Source organism: Orbicella faveolata, unplaced genomic scaffold, assembly GCF_042242905.1.
Source record: "Orbicella faveolata isolate gen_17 unplaced genomic scaffold, um_ofav_v1 contig_13, whole genome shotgun sequence".
NCBI classification, from domain to species: Eukaryota; Metazoa; Cnidaria; class Anthozoa; order Scleractinia; family Merulinidae; genus Orbicella; species Orbicella faveolata.
Window position 1 is genome coordinate 28,449,319 of NW_028301540.1, and position 25,682 is coordinate 28,475,000.

At 40.2% G+C, this 25,682-nt stretch overlaps 2 protein-coding genes across 2 annotated transcripts in view; both read left to right on the forward strand.

Annotated features, from left to right (window-relative positions):
• The first annotated feature begins 256 nt into the window (after positions 1-256).
• On the forward strand, positions 257-15,836 carry LOC110061686 (ATP-binding cassette sub-family C member 4-like). Its single transcript, XM_089285319.1, has 7 exons — positions 257-811; positions 1,811-2,190; positions 5,991-7,267; positions 7,882-8,452; positions 9,399-9,535; positions 10,042-10,350; positions 12,982-15,836. The coding sequence occupies exons 1-7, from the start codon at positions 269-271 to the stop codon at positions 13,584-13,586; spliced, it is 3,822 nt and encodes a 1,273-aa protein (XP_089141445.1). The 5' UTR covers positions 257-268; the 3' UTR covers positions 13,587-15,836.
• Positions 15,837-21,339: 5,503 nt separating this feature from the next.
• LOC110061687 (ATP-binding cassette sub-family C member 4-like) overlaps positions 21,340-25,682 on the forward strand; it is a 15,436-nt gene continuing 11,093 nt past the window's right edge. The window contains exons 1-3 of the mRNA XM_089285318.1: positions 21,340-21,656; positions 23,906-24,482; positions 25,445-25,682. The exon at positions 25,445-25,682 is cut by the window's right edge and continues 142 nt beyond it. Of these exons, the coding sequence (XP_089141444.1) occupies positions 21,604-21,656; positions 23,906-24,482; positions 25,445-25,682 (868 nt within the window). The 5' untranslated portion in view covers positions 21,340-21,603. The remainder of the gene's footprint in view (positions 21,657-23,905; positions 24,483-25,444) is intronic.

Consider the following 25,682-nt stretch of genomic DNA (forward strand, 5'->3'; position numbering starts at 1 on the left):
TAATTTCTGACGCGTGTCGTCTACCGGTGAAGATAGTTTCCAAAACCGTGATAAGGTCATTCCAGCAGAAAAACTAGTGCTTACGGTTTAGTGACTGATAAAGTTTGGTACCTTTTGTCGTAGTATTCTAACTTTATTAGCGTTCTAAATCCGTGTGAGCAAATCTCCCTTCTTGCTTGAAAAGAATGAAGAAACGAGATTCCTTTCTTGTTTTACTAGGATGCGTAATGGGCGTGGCAGTAGAAGCAGACGTTAAACTACCCATAAAATGTCTTACGAGAAACTGAAGACGGGGCGCTCACTCACAAACCCCAAAGAAAACGCCAGTTTATGTTCGCTGCTTACCTTTTCATGGCTGAACGATCTACTAAAACGAGGAAGCCAGCGAGCGCTTGAAAACGATGATCTGCCTCCATTGTTGGAAGAAGACAAGAGTCAAGCTCAAACAAAGAATTTGGAAAATGAATGGTCCCGGAACTGCAAACCCGAACACACTGCTAAAACATGGATAAGGACAGCAAAGCTGTGGCATGCTCTTTGGAACCTAGTGCCAATTTCCGAGAAGGCGCTAGTCCTAACTTTAGCGTCTACACACATTGTCCTACGTCTCCTCCAACCTTTGTTTCTAATCGCACTGCTGGCAGCACTGATGAAAGAATCTTCAGCTGATCGAGGATGGATTTATCTCAATGCCTCTGGTGTTTGCCTGAGTACCTGGCTCATAGCAATTTCCAAATGTCATTGTGATTACAGATCCACCATGGTAGGAATGAGAGTACGTTCCGCTCTTCTAGGTGTCATCTACAAAAAGGTAGTGTTAGATGGGTGTTGCGGAATAGTCAAAGCAACCATTTTAATTGAATTAAGTCGAACTTTAGTCGTTGGATTCTCCTCCAGTTGAATCTATCATATTTACTTGATTTTCAATCCACAGATTTTGGGCCGTTCAGACAGACGTCGATTTTAAAGGGCTTAGTTGGCAAGTTGAAATAGTTAAAAAAAAAAAAAAAAAAAACTACAGTAAAACCTCTATTAAGCGAACACCTTTGGGACACTCACTAGTGTCCGCTTAATACAGGGTGTCCGCTCTAAGCAGGCTCTAGTATATTCTGCAATAATAGTTAATTATTAACCCTTTTCAGTTTTGCAACACAGTGTAACACAGTGTAAGATCAAAGACTGCTCATAGCACAATGTCCAATCAGTCAATTTGGAATAATTCACTTAGCTTTCAAACGACATCGCTGAACAATGTTAAAGGAGTCTGAGCTGAGCTTTTAGAAGTAGAAAGCCCTTGAAGTGTCCGCTTATTGCAGGTTTTGTAGACCAAAATGGCTTAATATTGGTGTCCGCGTCCGCTTAACAAAGATGTCCGCTGAATGCAGATTTATTTTACAGTAAATGTGGGAAGAAAATTTAGGGACGCAAGCTGGTGTCCACGTAATAGAGGGTGTCCGCTTGATACGGGGTCCGCTTAATACAGGTTTCACTGTACATTAAATCGAGCCAGCCATTGATTGACTTCAGATCGGGTCCGATTAGCGAAGGTTCGCCTGGCTTTTCGATTACGCAAGCTTGTGAGTTTAATCGCGTTTCTTTTTTCTCGTCAATTATCAGTGACATTTCAGCTTCAGCAGCAACATCCTCGGAAAACAGTCGGGACGAGACGAAGAAAACCGCTCAACGAAATTCGGCGCCGCACCGATTCTGGCATTCTCTTTACTTTGTGTCGCCTCGGGCACCCTCTCTGGGTGCCCAAGGATGTTCCAGCAGTTCCTGTTCTCATATATATTTTGTTATTTAACTGTAGGTCCAACAGATTTCGTTGCCTGATTTAACAGTGATGACGACTGGTCACGTTATTAACCTGATTTCCAATGATGTCCAACGCCTCGATAAGGCACTTCTTTACTTTCCAAACATCATTTTGGCACCACTTGCATTCTTGGTTGGGAATGCAGTCCTTTTCTGCCTAGTTGGCTGGCCGGCTCTCATCGGGATGAGCTACCTCCTTCTTATCTTGGTCTATCAAATTTACGGCTCGAGGCTTGCTGCCAATTTACGTCATAGGGTAGTAGTTTTGGCTGATAAGCGTGTCCAGATGATCAACGAAATCATTCGTGGAATGAGGACGATCAAGGTCTGTAGCTGGGAGCAATACTTCGGGAATTCAGTGTCTGCAGTGAGAGGGTTGGTAAAATTTTGTCATCTCCATTTATTTTAAATAGTAGTTTAGGGGATTATTATGGTTGAATTAATAAAAATGGGATAGTTAAAGTACAGGAAGAATAGAATGGGAAAAATAATGCATGCTACATAGCAGACTTTTCTCAAAACCAAAGCTCTTAGCTTCAGGTTGGTGCCCTTGGTTCGTTTCCGTAGCATGGCTGGGCAAGTTGCTAGTCCAATTCATAAATCAATCAATTCGCCGATATATCCATTTTTAATATAAATCTACTAGCGTTCCATTGCGAATGCCGTTCTCTGATTGGCTACGCTACTCAATATCTATTTTGTGATAGATAGCAAGTAGCCTAGCAGTGTGCCCTTGTTAACAAAATGACGTCCGCTTTTTGGCGTTTTCGAAGTGTCTGTGAAGAGGATTTAGATAAAGTTTTGAACGACTAGTAGATTTATACTAAAACAATTAGATTATATTCGCTCTCGATTTCTATCGCGTGATAGTTGACTTGGGCTGCACCTTCGTCAAGTAACATACGATAGAAATCTCTAGCTCATAATCTAATTGTTCAATAACAACACGAGTGGAAGTTTGGGAGAAAGAGACACGCTATGGAAACACGAACCGACAGGTGGGTGTTTAAACAGCTTTTCAAGAGTTCTCTCTCTCTCTTGTTGATTCTCCCAAACTAGTTGATTCGGGCTGCGCCCTCGCGTTATAGCTCACCACTAAACCTTCTCCGATTCTTATTGGTTTGAATTGATCACATGACGCGATGGTGTTCGTCCGCGGAGAGACACTATCAACCCTTATAATCCATCAAATGTTTTCGCTCGCTTGCGATTGGTTTAAACGCGTCACGTGACCGAATATTCCCCCAGCTAAAACTGGGGAATATCCAAGAAAATTCCCCAATTTTCGAAACTGCGCGTGTTGCGGAAAATATTTGAAGGATAATAAACACCATAACCTCCATTTAACTTTGAAAATATGCTCAGATATTTGCCCTTGGACATTATCTGTTCCTCGAAGCTCACAGTTTCCTCGAGCTTCGCTTTCGCGGACAAATATCCGAGCATATTTTCGCGCCAAATGGAGGCTATTGCTTATATAAAGCCCGTCCGAGGAAAATACCCGAATGGACAGTACTCGTCCGTGAATTTTTTTTTCCGTAAACAAGCAGGCTTATAGAAAATAAACAATTGAAATTGTGTTGAGTGGGTTTTTGTTTGGGTTTTTTTCCAAATTTTACATTTTGCTGTCACGGCTTTCATCTAATAAAGATGAAAATAATTCAATCTGGTTTTTGAACTGGCACACGGAAGAAAATTTAGTGGTTAACACTAAAGGCAATAAAGTGTTTATGTCTCTGAAATATCGGTCTGATGGTTGCCCCTTGGAAATTTGATGCTCTTAAAACTAACATGTTTGTTTTAAGAACATCAAATTTCCGCGGCGCAACTATCAGCCGATAGTTCCTCGACAAAAACATTCTATTGTTTAAATAGAAATCTCGAGCTCGTCATCTAATTGTTTAATATATAGCTGGGTGGAGTGACGCACTGTGAGAGTGAAGTGCAGAAAACAGAGCAATATCCCCGGCCAACTCTCCTTTTGTCTCTCTATCTATTAATTACAAGCTTAAAGTTCTTATGTTCTTAAGAAAAACCTTATAAGGTTCCTAATGGATAAACATTTTTAGAAAAAATGACAGTAGGTAGTTTTGGTAGTTTTAGTAGTTTTAATTATTGTATATTTTATATTTTAGATCTGTGATACTTGTATTTCTTATTTTAGATTTTAATACTTTTTTATTTTATAGAGGACCTCCCTGAAATCCACGTATTTAGGTGACCGGCGCTTCCTCTTTAAAGATTGTTTTTATTACTATTATTATTATTATTATTATTATTATTATTATTACTATTATGTGTGTTATTTCAAATGTTTTTGCTGAATAATATTTTCCCTATTCTTTCAAAATCCCCTTATATATCATGTCTGACTCTTCTTTGTTGATTTCATACATATTTTTGACATCAGTTTTAAATTCCATGCAGTGCTGGAATAATTTTTCTTCTTTAACCGGACATGTGTCCTTTCAAGTCTTCATTTTGGTCGGACATCTTATCAATTTGAGCGGACGTTAATTTGCATAATTGATTTGCATATCAATTAGCATAATAACATTTATTAGCAAACTGTAAAGATTTTCAATGCAAATCATTCAGAACTGCATTTAAATTTGATTTATTTATCATTTATGATGATTAGATGACTTTATCTACAAGATAACTGCACCGATCTCTCCTGGTAATCTCCTGATTATATCTTCTTCAAACAAACCTAGTTTGCTATTGAATGCTACCATTAAAGGGACACAGTCAGCTTTGGGAACGTGCTGACCTGGACACTAGTTTTCTTACTTTGAAAAAAGTTCGCCTCAACCTGTAATCAAAGTACATCTAAAAATCCGCTTCAATCTTCGCAATGTTTCGCTTGATTTTCAATCATTTATTGAAAAGACCGTTTTTGAGTGTGCTTTTCTTCATCCTATGATGTTATTTTTATCATATTTGGTTAAAAACAGTATGTATCGCGTATCTAATGCGCATGTGCTCCAACTGACTGTGTCCCTTAAGCAGGAGCCCATCACTAGGAGTGTGCAACTACCCCAATTATTCCTTTCCTGGCCGTTTCGCAGACCCACTTTAGTTTGAATTTACCGCGAATTCAGCCCGCGCAGGAACCTCGGTGACCAATCACAAGCACAGACTATAATTTCACCGGAAGATTAGGATGACATGTCCATCTGAAACCGCCATTTTTCTTGTTACTGATTCGCGCTCACATTGACTGGAACTGACCTTTTTCGTGGGAAAAGAAGCCTAAAAATAGACCGGTCTGTAAAACTACCATGGGGCTTAGTATAGGGGTTGCAGGCTCTTAATGATGGGCTCCTGACCAAAGTTGACTCTAGGGTACTGACATGAAGGGCTAACAGCATATAGCAATGCACGTAATACATAATAGGACGATTGCTGAAGAGTACTTTATTTGCCAAGTAAAGGAAAGATGAACACTATATACCTGAAACTGTCAGAGTCAAGGGCCCAAAATTAACAAATTCTTGAGTAGCCATTTGACGACTAAGTGATAAAAGTCAAGTACGAATTTTATTCAGAAAATGCATAAAACCTGTAAAGAAAAAATTTCCAAGACTTTTTTGGCCGCTAATTTTGTATCCGTAGCTAATGTAATGTCAATGAAAGATTCATGCATTTCCAAGAGACACAATCGGTAGGCATACATGACGAACTCAATCCTCAAGGGTTTGCAATGCATTATTGGGCGATTTCAAACACGATCAGTCATTTGCAAGTTTTCCAATGTGAGGGAATCCTTTATGGCAAAGCAAAAAGATAGATTGCCTGGGGAATGTCTGGGAAAATAACCGTTATTGATCGTTAACACAGAGAAACCTAGTCGCCATTGTGGTCGCCTGTGAACGCAGACGTATTTTTGGCTGTCGACTAAACCAGAAATTTTGGTCGCCAAAGATGAAATTTTAGCCGCATTGGCGACCGTACCGGTCGCAATTTCGAGCCTTTTAACAATGTCTCTGACTAAATGTTATGGATGGACAGTAACTTGGTGTTGGTGAAGTGTTCGGACATCATGTCCGATCATAATGTGAAATTCGCCGGACATATTTAAAATTTAGTCGCACAATGTCCGACGACCGACTTCTATTTCAAGCCCTGCCATGATGATGGAAGAGTTCTGTTTCATCTCTTTCTTTTTTCAGGAAGGAAATCAGTGTCATTCGGAAAATTAGCGGCTTTCAAGCAAGCATTAAAACCATTGTCTTTGCTACACCAAGATTAACATCGCTTCTGATCTTTGTCACCTATCTCTTGGCTGGCCATACTTTGACGCCTACGTCCGTATTTGCTGTTTTCGCTTATGCAAAGGTTTTGGGTCTGTTTACCAAGTACCTCGGGAAACGATTGGGTCCTTTCCTAGATTGCAACATGTCCGTTGGAAGGATTCAGACATTTTTGGAAACAGTGGAAAAATCTAGTTCAGATAGCAGTTCAAACACCACGACTGGAAAAATAGGGGAGTGTTTCGATGAAGGGGGATGCTTTGCGCCCTGGAATGGATATGCTCGGAGTCAGCAAGTGAAGCTGCTGGTTTCTTTAACCGATGTTTGTTGCAAATACAACGAGGATGACGAGAAGCAGCTACTAAAAAATGTCAACATACGGATAGACGGACCACAAAATGTTATGATTACCGGCCCAGTTGGCAGTGGCAAATCTTCGTTGCTTCTCGCTATTCTTGGAGAACTATCTGTCTTCAAAGGAATTCTCGAAAGCAAAGGAAAAATGGCATTCGTTGGGCAGTCACCTTGGGTATTCTCAGGAACACTTCGTGATAATATCATGTTTCACAGATCGTTTGATGCCACAAAGTTTCAAACAATCGTGGAAGCTTGCGCCCTCAGAAAAGACATAGAACAATTTCCTGATGGGGACCTGACAACGATTGGCGAACGTGGCGTTGTTCTAAGCGGTGGTCAGAAGGCACGTGTCAGTATGGCACGGGCACTTTACTCCGATGCTGACATATATCTGCTGGACGACCCATTGAGCAGCGTTGATGCCCTAGTTGGGAGCCATATTTTTGAGAAGTATATTTGCAATGTATTGCGGGACAGGCTGTGTATCTTCGTGACGCATCAGCCATGCTACTTGAAACATGCAGATCACATTATTGTCATGAGTGAAGGTTCCATTAGCTGCCAAGGAAGTTATTTGGAGATAGTTAATATGACGAATGTAATTCCTGGACTGGAGAACATCTTCGAAGACGAAGAGAATTTTCACAAGAGTGCTGATAGAGATTTACTCCGCCGAGAAAAGCGCGAATGTGAGAGCTTAAAAGAAACAAGTTTGACAATCCCCAAGGAAGATCGTAACTTTGGAGTTGTGTCTTACAGAACCTACTGGAAATACTTCAGAGCTGGTCTACCTGTGTACATGATGATTCTACTTGTTTTGTTATCTAACGGTGCCTTAGGTGAGTATGTTGTATCTTATCATGATGTCAAACTAAAAGTATATTAAAGATGCACTTTAATTTTCCTTCACCACTTTCTAACCATTTCTTAAATTTGAGATTCCAGAGCTTTTTTTCTTGTCTTTGAACTTAGCATTTAAGAATTTAAAGATATCTCAAGCAGTTTGTTTTGTGTTGGTTCAATGAATTTCAAACCAAATAGAAATATGCAGTCACGTTTGAACTTTCCGAAAGTGGACACACGAGGTGTGTGTGGAGGTAACCTTTAACACCCGGAGGTTTGGCGGTAGTTCACCAAACGTGTTTTCATTTGTAGCTTTAATTTGATGTAGAGAACTTGAATTCTCTGTTACTGGGGAGTCTCTTGCAAACCCTATTTAGGTTTTAACCTTTACGGAGTTCGGGCCCATTGCTCAAAACAAGAGATTACCACAGTCCAAGATCAGTGTGATCTAGTGTAAAGTATCTACAGCAAATTGTAATCTCAAATTGGTAGATGGGAGACTTCCACAAAAAATAAAAAGGTTGCGAAAAATAATATCCACGGGTAAATTTTTCATGTTGTCACTGTTATTTTTTCTGATGGTGACGTTGTTATTGGTTTTGGTGTACAGTGTCACAGGTCTTTCCTGATTGGTTGATGGCCCAGTGGAACGATGTATCATGGAGTTCTTCCAGTGATCGTTTTGATGTTTATTTATATACTGGTCTGGCCCTGGGATCAACACTTTTACTGTATTTCTCAGCGTTCTCCTGCTACCAAGCAACCATTAACTCCTCAAGGAATCTTCACAGAAATATGCTCGAAGCAGTTGTCAGGGCAACGGTACATTTCTTCGACACGAATCCATCTGGAAGGATTTGCAATCGATTCTCCAAAGACATTGGACTGATGGACGAGACGTTATTTTCTGCGTTCTTCGATCTTTTAGATATCTTTTGGGGAACGTTCCTTTCAGTTGGAATTCCTTCGGTGTCTAATTTTTGGGTCGTAATCGCTGCCGTTCCTCTCGCCGCGCTGGTGATTTATTATGGGCTATACTGTTTGCAAATTTGCAGAGAAGTGTCACGACTTGAAGCCATCAATCGGAGTCCCGTGTACTCGCACTTTTCCCTAACCCTCGAGGGTATTGTGAACATAAGAACCTATCAACAGCAGGAACACTTCGTCCAGGAATTTTTCAGGTGATTTAGGGGTATATTCTTTTAATTTCTAAAGAATTTTGCGATTAAAGGCGTCGTCGCCAAAGTTTGAATTGAAATTGAATTGAAATTGAATTGAATCGAAGGACGTGGATGATAATTACACGTCACCAAGTATAATTTTATCAATGAGTTTGGAAAGTGATTATTATTACTTTCTTTCTATTTTTTTCTTTTGACGTTAGGGCTGCTCATTTAACCTCTTGTAAACTTTACACACCCAGAAATATTTCATCAATTTTGAAAATATATATTTATTATATGGAGAAGAGTGTTTTACTGGGAACTAAACCACTCGTAGATTCCATACGCCACTTCATCCGGGACCCGAGTGGCGTATTTTCCGTATGTCACCTTTGTGAGTGTCGTATCGTTCAATGACGTCACGATTCCCGCCTTTTGGTTTTGTTGAATTGGTTTCAATATTTAGTCTCCATATAATAAAAAGAACATTACACGTTGGCTCGAAGATATGAATTTTATGTTCTCGTGGCAAGAACATAAAATTCATATCTTCGAGCCAACGTGTAATATCCTCTATATATCATATAACCGTGACAGTGCTTGGAACTGTTATCTTAATAAGCATAATGATTATTAAATGATTTTATTTTATTTTTCTCCGTTTGTTTTTTTTTTTTTTAACACCTCGTAGTTCGTCAAAAGTACTCGGTTTTGCGTCATAATTTTAACTTTCTAGGTGTTTGGAAATGTGGTTCAACACGGTATGTCGTATTTGTTATGTTGCAACCAAAACAAAAGTGGTGTAATTCCAATCAGTCATGCACGATTGTGTTAAATAATAGCAACAAAAAAATTCACATCCAGTACCTGTTTACAAATTTCACTGAGTTAGAATTGACTCTGGAAGACTGAAATTTGATTCTTCAGAGAACAATTTTAACTTTTCTTGCGTTCTTTTCATCAGACATCAAGACAACTTGAGTAAGACGTGGTTCACCTCGATCGCTATGGTCCGCTGGCTCCATTTCCGGATGGATTGCATCACGTCTTTGTTTCTAACAGTGGTGACTGCAATAGCCGTGATGACTTCACAACACGCAGGTGAGAAAAGATTATTGGTTTAGACGTCGGTAGCTGCATGCAGCTGAAATGGACAAACGACATGGGAGGCACGACAAATGTGATTGGTCTTTGGAAATCTTAATTAATGAAAATATAATAATTTATTGCGCGAGGAAAGGTGTTGAGATAAATCCGGCAAAATCGAGAGCGAATTAGAAGACTGACACCCAAGGCAGTGTCAACATGTCTTCTACTATGTTTTTTGTTTTGTATTGTTTTGTTTTGTTTTGTTTTGTTTTTTGTTGTTGCTGTTGCTGTTGCTGTTGCTGTTGCTGTTGCTGTTGCTGTTGCTGTTGTTGTTGTTGTTGTTGTTGTTGTTGTTTTTCTGTAGTAACACATTGAACCTGGACGAGTACACGTAGGAATAACGTTCAAGCACTAGCTTCCATTCCCACGTTTCATAGAGAGAGATCTAGTGGGCACTGATGAAGTGACACATTCTCTTACCACGAGTCTCGATTCTTTTTAATTTGTTTCTTAAACAGGTCTAACCGGTTTAGCGATAATCTACTGCATGGACCTGTTAGAAAGTCTGGACTTTACTGTTCGCCAGTGCCTTGAAGTTGAGAACATGATGACGTCCGTTGAAAGAGTGATATCGTACACAAATCTAAAACCAGAACCAGGCTACAGCCTACAGAAGAAGCCGCCGAGAGATTGGCCAGCAGAGGGTCGAATCGAGGTAAAAGATGTTTCCCTTGTGTACTACAAAGGCGGGCCTGCAGTGTTGAGAGATCTGAGCCTGTCATTTGCCCCAGCGGAGAAAATTGGCATCGCAGGTCGCACAGGAGCAGGTCAGTAAGAAAGTTGAATTGCGTTTCACTTGCTTCAGTTTTGTATCAAACTTAAAGGTCCGATTCTTCTTGCAAACTGTTGTAAATTCCTCGTAACTGAGGAAAATGGCGTGGGTTTTTGAAGATACGTGAGGTCAAAATCGCTGGATGTTGGCAAAGTTCTCTTTTTTCGTGTTTAAACGATCGCAACATTTCAATGAAACATATCGCAACATGTTGGGCGCCGCATGTTGCGCGCGTTTGGCCACCCTGTTGCGACGTGTTGCGACATGTTGCAATATGTTGGGTGTTGTTGGCTCAAATTTGAAGATGGTCAAATTACTCTTGCAACATCTTTGGATGTTGCGTGATGTGTAGTCGCTTGATCAAGTTCGTGCTCACCGGCATGCGCACTAGTTCGATTTTCAATACCCAACACGTAGCAACATGTCGCAACAGGGTAGCCAAACGCGCGTAACATGTTGCGCCCAACAGTGTTGCGATATGTTGCGTTCAAATGTTGTAATCGTTTGGCCGGAGCTTGCAAATGCTAGCCCAACAATGTTGGGATGTGTTGAGCTCAAAAGTTACGATCGTTTGGCCGGGGCTTAATAGTGGTATAACGGCAGAAATGGATGGTATAGCAAGGTTACCATGACAACACTAAAACACAATTACGGTTTTTCTTTTGTTTTCAAAAAATGGTAGCAAGATTCCTAGAAATTTCCGCGGAGGAAATACGAAAGCTCGTCGAAAAAGCAGTAAGCAAAAATACAGTCTAAACTACTAAGCCGCAGATGTATGTGTGGAAGTCTTTGGCAGAAAGCAAGCGTCGACATTGTCAAATACCAAGCCAAAGAACTGGACGAATGTCTCTCTTGGTTCTTTGCCTAGATTCGCAAAAGCGATGGCTCCGACTATGAGCCGGACAGTCTAAGGGTTATCAGTGTTGGCTGCCCTCGACAGACATCTCAAACAAAATGAGAGCACAATTTCCATACCGAACGACCGAGAATTTGTCAAGTGCAGACAGGTCCTGAAGGGAAAAGCAAGAGCTCTTCGCGAGACAGGCCACGAAAAACGACCAACTGCAACAAAAGCACTTACCATCCAAGACGAAGAGCAGCCGCGCCATAGAAAAATAGTTTACCTGGCAAACAAAATCCAAAGTCAAGCACCATGAAATGTTTGTCGAAGAGATCAGCGTGAAAAAGGACGATCAAGGCACAGAGTACGTAACATTCGAAGAAAATCCAACAAAGACCCAGCAAGGCGGTCTCAGAAAGAAACGAAGACCCATCCAGTCAAAACTGTTTGCCACTGGAGGTCCCCAACACCAAAGAGTAGCCCATTTTATCCTGCCATTATTGCAAACCGAAATCCGAAGTGTGGTACAAATAAAAGAGGACGGGTGTCAATAAGATCGACGCCTTCATGCAAAATATGGCCTTGGAAGCGGAATTGGTTGTAGGGGGACGAACGTTAACCAGCCATCCGTTAAGAAAAACGCTTGTGAAGAAGCTGAAGACTTCGAATCAGCCAAGAAGAGCTAGCAACGGTGTAATAGGCCACACTAGCGAGCGTTCACTGGCAGACTACGAGGAAGGCGATAAGATAAGATAAGATAAGAACTTTATTAACGTGTCGAAGTCGCTAGCATGAAGTAGAACAGCGACAGATCTCATCCATCATTAGTTCTCCTGTCTGCCAACAGGTTCAGAATTTCCGTCCAGTTTTTTTTCTAGTTTGCCCATTCAGCACGATCGCACAGCGACTCCAGCCTGTCAAGCAGCAGTTCCAGCACTTTCATGGCTCCCAAGTGACGATAAATTACGGAGCTGGTGTTGGTGGTTCTCAACAAAACAACAATTAGATACTGGAGGAAGTTTACTTGTGCCCTAACTTGATTTGTGGTGTCGCCTCACCGCTGCAATGACTGCAAAACACGTGATATGAAAATGACTTTCATTGAACTATTGAGCTATGTTGTTTGCCTTCAATGGTTTGTTTCGAGTGATTGCTACGAATGCAAACGCGCGCCTTTGTTTTTTCAACCGAAACGAAATTTAAGTCTCTTGTGCGTTACCGAAAATTCCCGGCTTCTAAATTATCCACATACCACTCGAGGCTTCGCCGTTCGTGGCATTTTGGATAATTTTGGCGGTATTATTGCCAAATGCCACTACAGGTCATGCTATTACATGCTTCTACCATGCCATAGAAAATAGAGCGAATCAGAATACAGGAGGGCCGTTGTATATTCGACGGTATTATTCTAATGCAAGGAATAAAATAGTTATGCGACGCTCTCTCGATCGTGGAATATCCCTCTTGTCACATGTATTTTCTTGGTATACACACTCGCCTAAAGTCTCTTGTGTATACCGACAAAATTCAAGTGACTCGTGGGATATTTATACTGATATTAAAAAATGGGGTTGGTTAAAGAGATCTATTTGTGAAAAAAAAAGAAAGAAAACAAAACAAAAACAACGGCAAAATAAATAAATAAATAAATAATAATTAAACAAACAAACTGTGTTTTTAGGTAACGTCAACAATGTCAGAAAACACTGTGTGGTTTTTTAAACATGAATGAAGCAATTTTACCATAAAAAGCCTTCACCTTTTTCTTTTGTTAATATTTTACAGGAAAATCATCATTTGTCGCCTCTTTGATGCGCATGCCTGAACCTAACGGCCAAATACTTATTGATGACCAAGACATCCAAAATCTTTCATTGCCGAATTATCGCTCGAGAATCTCTGTCATTCCCCAGGATCCTGTCCTTTTCAGCTGCCCGTTGCGACTCAATCTGGACCCTGGAACCGAGTTTGAAGATGTCCAAATTTGGAGCGCATTAGAAGCAGTGCAACTCAAATCTTTAATTCAAAACCAGGACGGGAAGCTGTATTGCAAAATCTCTGAAGGAGGAACAAACTTCAGCGTGGGAGAGAAGCAGCTACTGTGTCTTGCTCGAGCATTATTACAAAAGAATAAGGTTATTATTCTTGATGAGACCACGGCCAATGTGGATTTCGCCACAGACAGATTGATACAGGAGACAATTCGCAGCAGATTTCATAGCTGCACTGTGATAACCATTGCTCACAGAGTAGATACAATCTTAGATTATGACCGCGTCTTGGTGCTTGAGGGGGGTAAGGTGGTGGAGTTTGATAAACCGGAGCTACTTTTGAAAAACGAAGCGGGAAAATTTGCAGAGTTGTGTCGACTTCAGCAAGTCACCATTTGAGTTTTTAACGACGCTAGTAGAATTGAAGACAGTGAAAATTTGTAAATATCTCAAAAGCTCAGCGACCCTCAGTTTTGTCCGACAGATGGTGGTTTTTCCCTCCCGAGGGATCCATAAATTATCCTGTCAGAAAGGCGCTGTTGTTGGGTACCGTATTTAGTCGAATAAGCGCTGCCCCGGATATAAGCTCGCTCCCGAATAAGCGCCGCATTTGGGATAAAAAAGTTAATAAACGCCGGTCCCAAATAAGCGTCGCGGCTCGCGTGCGACGCTTATTCAAGAAATTCAGTGTAACTAAAACTCATTGCAAAGCAAGTCAAACACAGCATTGGAAATTTATTTTCACCAAAAGCGATGTTCTTCAGTTCAAAATGATTTATATTTGACTGAAGACACCAATTGAAAAGTGCGCTAGGGGACGAATGGTGACGAATGGTTTCTTTTCGTTACTGTTAAATTTTCTCACAGATTGAAAATGTACCTTTAAATTAACCCTTTCAGCCCCAATTACGCATATATGCGTAATTAATGGTCGTGCTCTTTGTACCACCTGTGATGTCATCAATTTAAATGTCATCAGATATTCTTGATAAGCAGATAGTAGTACTGGGCTAGGTCTTTCCGTACAATGGTCAGGTTTAGATATCGACGACATTCCGACCTCGCAAATCGAAAAACAACGTTATCAGCAATTTTGGTGCAAAAACGGTGATAAAATGGTCCACTATGCCTACAAGTCCAAATTTTGGCTTATGCGCATGCCCGGAATTGAAATATTGCTCAATTTTGTCCGTAATCCTCGATCGAAAATTCTCTCCTTTTGGTAAAAAAAAAAAAAAAGCTTTCTTAGCAAAACTTAGGTTTATTTAGCGTCATGGCAGCAAAAAACCTGACTAAACGGTTAAAACGGTATTTTTGGCAAAAATTCGGTATTCAAAGAATTAAAATTGAAAAAAAAAATGTTTGTCGCGTTCATTTGTAGTCGTGGATACGCGAAGCGTAGAAATGACTATTGTTTGGGGCAGAATATGCAAATGTGTCACTTACTCAGATGTAAACCAAAAGCGAGGTTCTTCAGTTCAAAATGATCAATATTTGACTGAAGACACCAATTGAAAAGTACGCAAGGGGACGAACGGTGAATGGAAATGTAACTTCAGATTAAAATTTAAAAAAAATCCTTTGTTGCGTTCATATTTAGTGGTGGATACGCGAAGCGTAGACACGACGATTGTTATGGGGCAGAATAATGCAAATGTGTAGATGTAAACTTTTGGCCTATAACATAGAGAGCGTGGGTACGAGTTTCTCGAAGGCCTCCAAATTTGAGAGCGTTCATTTTGGCGGCTCACGTGTTTCGTTTTTGTAATTATGTAGTATTTTGCCTATGGACTTTTGCTCACACGTAGATGAAAGCTCAGAGAGGTATTTATGACTTTGGTCATTTATCGGCGAGGTCAAAGAACTGATACAAGTCAAAGTCAGGAAACTAGACTTGGCTAGGGAATTTGATGGTTTTCCATTCGCTTCCTCTCCTTGTAGAGTGCAAGGTAAGCCTAAGGTAGCCTGTTTCTGTATTGTATTATTTGTTTATGTACACATTGAAATTCTGGCGGTGCTCATATCATAAATTTGAAACCCGTAATTTAAGCTTAATGTGTATTTCAAAATAAGCTTACTTCAAGGAAAAAAATTCGAATTGCGTTATCTTTTAATTTTGTTTTCTTCACATTACATTTTGTCATTCTATGCAGTTCGACCAGAGTGAACATTTCTTCATGAATCAGGTCTACAAGTCAGCATCCACGATCGAGTAAATATGGTCTAAAATTAAGTGACAGATATTAGATAAATTAGCATTTAAGACACTGCGTAGATCTACTTTTTGCAAGAGAGATTTACTCTCCAATAATGTCAAACCCAAGCCATGTCAAACATGTAATTTCAATTGTTATTGTCACTCTTATTTGTAAACTTATATAAATATCAATAAAATATATAAAAAAAAAAAAAAAAAATGTCAAACATGTTCGTATAATTTTATTTTTCTTCTAGAAACGAGATATGAAAACAATTGGAAACAAAAATTGAAATAAATATTAAGTGTACCTTTCAATAATCTTTTTGCATATTTCTGCATTCAGCTAGTCAAATTAGCACAAACAATTCCCAAGATAGGAATAAAATAAATAAAATAAAATACTGTGATTTCCGTTTTCAAGAAATAAACTATTGTTAATCATGTGTCAATACCCTTTTTGTTTTGTATTGCATCAAGCTGGGGAGGGAGGGAACTCTCTATACATGTAGTTAACTAAAGGTGCACATTTTTATCAGGCGGGAGGTGTGAGAAAGAGGCGGGGATTTTAAGCATTCATTGCTAATTTATCCACGAAAAGAGATGTAATGGGTCTACTGTAGGTATCTGAAAGGGGTTTCAAGCTGGAAGCTACATGCATATGAAAGGGCAACCTTTTCTGGAAAGAATACTATGCAAAAAGGAAAGTATTTGGACCTTGGGGCAGAGCCTCCTTATTAAAACTTGGTTAGGTCCCCTCTCCCTCCCCAAGTTTAACAGAGTCATTGCCAGTTGCTGTTTGAAAGACTTATGGTTCAAATTTGTGCGTAGATATTGGCTGCGAAGAGTCTTTGAACTTCCTGAGACATTGGCTCGTCAATCCTCTAAGCTCAAAGGGAGTTAATAACTTCCAGCTGGCTAGATAGCGAGCCTTAATTTGTGAGGGAATCTTATGAGTGAAACTATGAGCGAACCTTCCAGCACTCTCGGGCTAGCACTACTGTATATCAGTAAAATTATGAATCAATCATAACAACACAATACAACTGGAAACATAAGAAGGACAACTTATAAGTCCATAGTATCCAACCAAAATATTTTTGTGGCAAACAATAAGAAACACAGTTACAAAACTGGATATAAACAAAATGGTCTACATTAACGCAAAAATCCCGGAGGTCAAAGTGTTCCAGGAAGTTTGTAAAGACCACACAGGTGTTATAAACATTTCAGTCGTAACAAACAAAATCCTGTATTTATTGTGCTTTAAGGACAGAGTTATTTTGACTTTTTTCATGACCTTGTTATCTTCAAAACCTGGTCAAGCATATAGTAGCTGATCAAAGGAGACCACTTCATTTTGTAAGCAGTGTGTCCACGACTTCCTCATAGTTTCCTTTGATTTAAAAAAAAGCTGCCCTCAAACAAGCACCGCATTTGAGGCACGAAAAATGTTATAAGTGCTGTGGCGCTTATTCGAGTAAATACGCTATCTCAATTGTACAGTCATTGTGGACCTCAGAAAGTTAAGCAGGAAAAGCAAGTTTCAGACTTGGTTCTTGTTATAAAATGAGTCAGAAAAATTATCCAGAATCAACACCAATCTGCTGTTTACCGTTAGCTACTATTACAGGCTGTATAATGTTTACGGGAAGCTGTCTTGCTGGGAACAGTTCCCTGATGGTAGTTCTAATAAACAAAGTCTCTGAGTGATGTTAAAATCAAACCTTGATAAAAGTAGGCTTGATATCACATTTCCTAAGGTAAAACAAATCCTTAAGTTTCTTTTTCGCTATACTTCGTAACCAGACAAACTGCAGTCTGCATTGTCAACCTTCATAGTTAAATGACCATAAAGTTTCCATAGTTTAATTTTACAGTTACATTACAATCAAAACAACGTTTTGTTGCCGTAAAAATGTCTGCCTTAGTCTTGGTATCGATAAAACATGTGTCCGTGACTTTTTATCTGAGAGCCCGCTTAAATACGGCTCAATACGGACACCCCGATAATACGGACACTTTGGCATGTCCCCTTGGTGTCCGTATTAACGGGGTTCCACTGTACATACATAATACCCAATCCACAAAAGATCTAGACATGCTGACGACGAGAGAGTCTGAAATTATCAAAATATGGCCATGTGCAGCTATATCTACTGTGGTACATTTCAGTATTGCCAGATTCATTTTTGTAATGATTGTATTTGTATGTTTTGCGAAACGTGAATAGAATTTGCATTTTTACGTGAAACATGATTTAGCCTTTGCATTTTCGCGTGAAACGTGTTGCTTACTTTTTTCTGTGAACGTGAAGTTGTTTTTCGAATTTTTCGTGATGCGTGAAAAGGCCAATTACTCTTGCGTGAAACTGTTTTCAGAAGAGGTATAGGGGACCCTCTACTTAAACCTGCGTATTTTGACTTTGCCTGTCTACATTTTCATTGCGTATGTTTGACTTTGTTTGTCTACATTTTTATTACAATTAGTTCGAAGAAACGAATTTTTCATTGACAATTTTTGAAACCAGGTTACACGTTTTCATTCAGTTGTTGCTCAACTGATTGTGGCGTGTTAGGATCCTAATGTCCTTTGTTTTCCTTCACCGTGCATTGAGAACTTTGTAGTCAATCCGACAAATAAAACATGTTTTCTAAGTTGTTGTCGCCAATTTATACGAGAATTGGTTCATGCTTTTAGCGGCGCGTATATCGAGTTATGGACGCACTTGGGAAGTTTGGAGAGCACTCAAGAAGCAAGAGTTGCTCTCTGCTGTCGCCTCGAGCAACTCTTATGCTTCTTACGTGCTCTCCAAACTTCCCGCGCCCATCCATAACGCGAAGCATGAACCAATTCTTAATTGAGTCCGTTATTCATTCTCGTTATTGTGTTATTCATTTACCACCTCGCTCATTCGCTCGAAAAAAATAAGACTCGCTCTTTGGCGATATGGTATAAAAAACTCCTAAATAAAAACGATATGCGATACGAGGTTCTTGATTAACATGCAATAATCTTTATTAGAATTATGTATAAATAATGATTGTTCGCTACGAACATTTGTGAATCACTGAAGCGTGATGCATACATTTTAGCAAGCGGGAACTCCGATCATAACCGGAGGTGAGGGGAAACCGCTATTCGGCTCCATCAAGGTGAGTGAACCATCTCTTACGAAAGGCAGGCACACTAGAGAGATGTCTAATTCGCCTAACATGGATAATTTTTTGTGAAAACCTTGGACCTCGTGTTAGAATTTCTTTCCCACGGCAAGTCGCGCGAATTCAAACCGCCTTTGTCCTCTTGCGACATGTCGCGGGCAAAAATTAAAATTCTTTGTCGAGGACAAAGATTTTCATAAAAATTCTTCATGTCGAGCGAAGCAAATTGTCCTACGTCTTGTCGCCACGTCGTATCCGCAGCGACGTGTTTTGGCACGGAGCGGTTTGGTGTCGCAGAGACTTCTCGCCCGGTACACCCTTCTGTGACAGACCTGGTGAAACCTAGATGTTTACCAGCTTAAAAAATAAAAACCTCTACCAGGACAGACAAAAATGCATCAGGTAGATCCAGTTCTAATATAGGGAGGCCATTATTTAATATACTATGTTTGACACATATGGCAAGAAACGTATTGCATTAAATTTTGAAAGTAAGTCAACCGAGGCACCCGTACGTGCATATGTGCATGCTAAATTCACTCTTTTAAAATAAGAATATTGCTCTTCCGGAGGAGGCTGAATATTCTTACTTTGCTGCCGATTTTGGGCTGAAATATTCTTTTGAAGATAGTTTCTAGCGTATGACATTTCTGTTTTCGAATGTATTTGGTGTCTGGATGGTGTTAGAGTAATCGCACACAACTTCTTGCAGGAATAGCATCGAACAAATGGCTAGTTCTGTTTTGCTGCTTTTTGGCTTGTTTTGCCATTAAGAGAAAGGAAGAATTTTATACAGCTTAGTTAAAAACATATAATTCTATTGTATTTGCAAATTTCCAACACACAAAATTATATTCTTTTCAAAATCTTAGCTTCGAGTTTATTCTAAAAATATTAAAATAGTTTTTGTCAGTTATCTGAATCTCCCTGATCGCATTAACAGATTTGTCCAACGTTTTGAGCATGAAAGATGGGGATAATACCTTCTTTAAACTAATATTTCCCAAGTTGTAGTGGTGAAGAGATTTCACCCCATCACTCCTTCACTTCCTGTAAGCCATTTGAAAACCCCGGGGGGGGGGAAACTCCCATATGAAAAGGTCAGGGATGCTCGTTGGAAAATTTGAATTTTAATCCTAAAGGAGACTAATATGGGAGCTGCTCGAGCTTCATTAAACCCCTCAAAGATACCACCTAAAACGGAATAGGTTCGAATACCAGCCACTGCTCAAGAAAGTATCCCTGGCGCACTTGTAGACCCGACTCGCGTACACGAGAGATCTGCGGAAATCAAGCCAAAAAACAGAAATAAAATGAAAGCGTTTCTTTTAATTATCATTTCTTCGAGTGCAGCCTAAAGGTTACTTTAACAGCTAAGAATGGTGACGTGTCGTCATCAACACCATAAGCGAGACCAGAATCCTTGATTTGTACCCGCGACGACGAGCATCCCCGACCTTTTCATTTAGGAGTTCCCCCCCCCCCCCCGGGTTTCGAACATCCGCCGATTAGACAAACAATAGACTGCAAGGCTGATACTACGTGAAAAACGCTTCGAGACACCAACATGACAAGAACCGATAAAGTAGGATCGCAACAGTGGACAGCTGTTTCGCCCTTCTTGGGGCTCGTCAGCACTGTGTAGCGAAGATATGTAACGCCAACCCAACAGCCAACGCACATAAATTGCAAAATGACCCGTTCACTATATCAAGTTCCGTACTTTGAACTCACTTGCGCCGCGAACCACGTGCAAGCGTTGCCACATCTCGTGTTTCGGGGCTAAAGGAAACGAAGTGTCAAGATTGGTGTCTCGAAAAGCAAAAGAATAAATGTGGCTGGAGAAGGCCAGGCTAAACATTTAAACACTCAACCGCATGGCCAGTACCATGCTTAAAAAACGCAGCGTATCGGATCTGAAAAGACCTACGGCCCGAAAATACATAAATGAGAACCCAGAAACTGCAAGGGACCGCATACGATAAACGCTGCCAACGTAGGATCTACAAGAGATCTGATCCGCCGTTTAGGCCGTTTTACGGTCGCTTGCACCGCGTCAAGTTAGGCATTCTTTCAATTTCTCTCAATGTTTTACCGCAGAGATGTTCTACATCGAATGAATTTTCGCACGAATGTTTATAAATAGAAGCTACCTGTAATTATACAAATAGCTCATTTCCCGAACGTGTCTGCTCGTACGGGTGTCTGGAAAACCCGAATAGCGAATAGCGAATAGTCGCGAATAGCGAATAGCGAATAGTCCCAAATAGTGCGAATAGTCTCGAATAGTTTCGAATAGTGCGAATAGTGGTGAACAGTAGCGAAAAGTGGCGAATAGTGACGAATAGTCGTCAATAGTCACCGCTTTAGATCTAATATCCAGCGTTAACTAATTATCCAAATAAGCAACAGAATTTCAGTGAATGTATTACCTTTTCTTCTCCGGACTCAGGCTAGTAGGCTGTCCATCGCCGACATTAAGAAAACAGAAAACACAAGGATAACCTAATAAAGATGTGTTTACGCTTTTGCAGCGGTTAAAACAGAAGAAATTACTTTTAGAAACACCTTTTGACCTGATAAGTGTCTGTGCTTTTTAGCGGAAAAATCCCATCCTAAGTTGCTACGAGGTTGACTGCGAGATACTGGGTACCCTATTTGCCACTATTTTCCACTATTCGCCACTATTCGAGACTGTTCGCCACTATTTGCACTATTCGTACTATTCGCTATTCGCGACTATTCGCTATTCGCTATTCGGGTTTTCCAGACACCCCTGCTGGGCGGACAGGTTTAACCATGATCGATTGCCGAAGAAGAAGACATTGAAGACAGAAAATTGATGAGCTGTATGAATTTTCGAATGATTCAAGTCGTGATTCAATGTTTAAGACGATCAACCGTCAAGAGAATTGAGTAGAATTCGAGCGACGTGTTCCGCTGTTTATTTATACGACATTGTAAATAAATAGAGTCACGCAGGATGTGTTCCTGAGTCACGTAAAATACGGACATAGCGAAATGAGGAACAAATAGTTGATAAATACATGAAGAAGAAATGACATTACACAAGGCTGGGAGTTCTGTAGTCTTAAATATCGCCTTGAAAAGGTAAGGGGAAAAAAAAAAAGAAAAAAAACCTTGTCAAAACACGTATTTGGTCACCCATCCATGTACTAACCCCGCCGAACAGGGCTTAACTTTGTTGAGCGGACGAGATGTGCTGCTGTCCTTGTGGTATGGTGACTCTACGCTGAACGCAGTTTTTTTAATTTGTAGGATCAGAAAAGGTAACAAAGAGAGAAAAAGATCACTGACACTGGCTGGGAAAATAAAGAACGAAAAAAATTGAGAGAAATGAAAATGAGAATTATTACTTTGCTTTGGTGATCGGACAAGAAACAGTACTTTCTTTATAATAGTCTTGGTCTTTCGGACTCGGTCTCTCGGACCGATAACTTCATGAATGTTTTCAACAGTGTTACATCTGCTCGTGCATTCTCTTACCATTACGTTTTGCACTATTTCTTAACAATGCCAGTAGGCTTTGACTTTAACTTAACCTACGGATTAAAACCTCAAGTCAGTGGTATCAAAATTGTCACTGTTTACAGACCATCCATTTTCCAAGTTGAGTGGCTCATAGAGCCACTTTGATTCATCCCGGAATGGTCCTAAGACCTTAAATACGTTTCAGAGTTATCAAAATAAGTTTTAATTTTTTAGAACCATGAAAATTAATTTTTAAATTTTTAAACAACGGTAACGGTAATTTCTCGGATTTCTGTTAACCGTAAGGAAAATAAATTAACCGTTAGCCGCAAAAAGTAGCGCTTATTAACCGAGCAGGAGGTCTGTGCGTTCGGTCTGAACGCACGACTTCGGTCAAGATTCTCCAATACAGCCCAACTTAGCTCGGTTAATTAATATGATGCTTATTATCTGGCAAATAAGAACATTTTAATTCGTTTAATGTTACTGGTTTGTACTAAGTGACATTTTGCTTGCGAACGGCGATGAGCTGAATTTAATTCTGCCAAAGTTTTCACGTCCTCCTTAGTCATTTTTCTCATCGGGCTCTTTGGCACGGACAAAAATCTTCGGAAAGTGGTCGGAAATCTTCGGAAAATCGTCAAAAACGCCGCCATCAGTATGCCTATATAATAAAAAGAACATTACACGTTGGCTCGAAGATATGAATTTTATGTTCGACTGGCAAGATCACAATATCTCACGAGTGGGCGCAGCGAACGAGTTGTTCGGGAAGTTATTTTCTTGACCGCCTGTTTGCTAGTTGTTGGCTTCGAAAGTTGTGAACTTCATTTGTGAGGAGTGTTGAGTTTCTTTCTGTGCTATCGGAGTGAGTTGGTGACTGAAGTAGTTCTGCATCGGACAGTTCGCCTGGATAGTAAAATTCGCTCCCAGAATGCTCACTTTCATCACTCACTTTGAAGAGAACAAAATTTTGTAGCAGCAAAATTGTTTTCGTCATTAACTCGCATCGATTTTGCCGTGCGCGTTTCTAGTTAGGCCGTACGCGTTTCTCCGGCCCTGTCACTTCGACGCGCACGGCCCTCATACGGGACCTTTTTTCTTATATGTTTTCCAAGGAAATTGCACGCGGGGCCGTTCGGGTCATATGATAAATTTGTTTATGTTTTTTTTTTCTTTGGCAAACGCCTTCGCGGTTAACAAATTAGCGTTACGTCGCGTAAAAAATCATAGGAAAAATACGAAAAATTAAAAACGCGACTGGACGTTCTCAAGCAAAGCTACATCCCTCAAACAGCATTTTATCTAGTACCTTAACTTTGCTATAAATTGTTCGGAATTCGATTTGTAAGAAAATCATTTGCCATCGGACTCCCATGCAAAAACTATAATTTCTGACGCGTGTCGTCAACCTTCAAGATGGTTTCCAAAACCGTGATAAGGTCATTCCAACAACAACAACAAAACTACTCCTTACGGTTTAGCTCAAAGTAACAGTAGAAATATTAGTAATGGTAATGGTAAAATAGTTATGGCTCACAGTATTTAACCTAGCTAGGATTCCGGAAGACGAATAAGTGTTCGTCTCAGAGAGAAATTTCATCAAGTATTAAATGGGTAAAACTTATAGAGCAATGCGAAAATGATTCATGAATGTGAAAATTTTCGCCGATTAATATATATTTTGATTGTAAAGAAAAAGGAAAATTCAAACTATATAAAAAAATTTCAATCAAAGCTACAAAGTTTGGTAGCTTTTGCTGTAACATTCTGACTTTATTAGCGTTCTAAACCCGTGTGAGCGAATCTCCCTTCTCTTGTGTGCTTGAATAAAATGAAGAAACGAGATTCTTTTATTGTTTTGCTAGGATGCGCAATGGCGGAGGCTCAACTACCCATAAAATGTCTTACGAGAAATTGAATACGGGGCGCTCACTCACAAACCCCAAAGAAAACGCCAGTTTATGTTCGCTGCTTACCTTTTCATGGCTGAACGATCTACTAAAACGAGGAAGCCAGCGAGCACTTGAAAACGATGATCTACCTCCATTGTTGGAAGAAGACAAGAGTCAAGCTCTAACAAAGAATTTGGAAAACGAATGGTCCCGGAACTGCAAACCCGAACACACTGCTAAAACATGGATAAGGACAGCAAAACTGTGGCGTGCTCTTTGGAACCTAGTGCCAATTTCCGAGAAGGCGTTAGTCCTTACTTTAGCGTCTACACACATTGTCCTACGTCTCCTCCAACCTTTGTTTCTAATTGGACTGCTGGCAGCACTGATGAAAGAATCTTCAGCTGATAGAGGATGGATTTATCTCAATGCCTTTGGTGTTTGCCTGAGTACCTGGCTCATAGCAATTTCCAAATGTCATTGTGATTACAGATCCACCATGATAGGAATGAGAGTACGTTCCGCTCTTCTAGGTGTCATCTACAAAAAGGTAGTGTTAGATGGGTGTTGTGGAATAGTCGAAGCAACCATTTTAATTGAATTAAGTCGAACTTTAGTCGTTGGATTCTCCTCCAATTGAATCGATCATATTTACTTGATTTTCAATCCACAGATTTTGGGCCGTTCAGACAGAGGTCGATTTTAAAGGGCTTAGTTGGCAAATTGAAATAGCCAAAAAAAAAAAAAAACTACAGTACAACCTGTATTAAGCGAACACCTTTGGGGCACTCACTAGTGTCCGCTTAATACAGGGTGTCCGCTCTAAGCAGGCTCTAGTATATTCTGCAATAATAGTTAATTATTAACCCTTTTCAGTTTTGCAACACAGTGTTACACAGTGTAAGATCAAAGACTGCTCATAGCACAATGTCCAATCAGTCAATTTGGAATAATCCACTTAGCTTTCAAACGACATCGCTGAACAATGTTAAAGGAGTCTGAGCTGAGCTTTTAGAAGTAGAAAGTCCTTGAAGTGTCCGCTTATTGCAGGTTTTGTAGGCCAAAATGGCTTAATATTGGAGTCCGCGTCCGCTTAAAAGAGGTGTCCGCTGAATGCAGGTCTATTTTACAGTAACTGTGGGAAGAAAATTTAGGGACTCAAGCTGGTGTCCACTTAACAGAGGGTGTCCGCTTAATACGTGGTCTGCTTAATACAGGTTTCACTGTACATTAAATCGAGCCAGCCATTGATTGACTTCAGATCGGGTCCGATTAGCGAAGGTTCGCCTGGCTTTTCGATTACGCAAGCTTGTGAGTTTAATCGCGTTTCTCTTTTCTCGTCAATTATTAGTGACTTGTTAGCTTCAGCAGCAACATCCTCGGAAAACAGTCGGGACGAGACGAAGAAAACCGCTCAACGAAATTCGGCCACGCACCGATTCTGCCACTCTGGGTGCCCGAGGTTGTTCCAGCAGTTCCTTTTCTCATATATATTTTTTTCTTTAACTGTAGGCCCAACAGATTTCGTTGCCTGATTTAACAGTGATGACGACTGGTCACGTTATTAACCTGATTTCCAATGATGTCCAACGCCTCGATAAGGCACTTCTTTACTTTCCAAACATCATTTTGGCACCACTTGCATTCTTGGTTGGAAATGCAGTCCTTTTCTGCCTAGTTGGCTGGCCTGCTCTCATCGGGACGAGTTACCTCCTTCTTATCTTGTTCTATCAAATTTACGGCTCGAGGC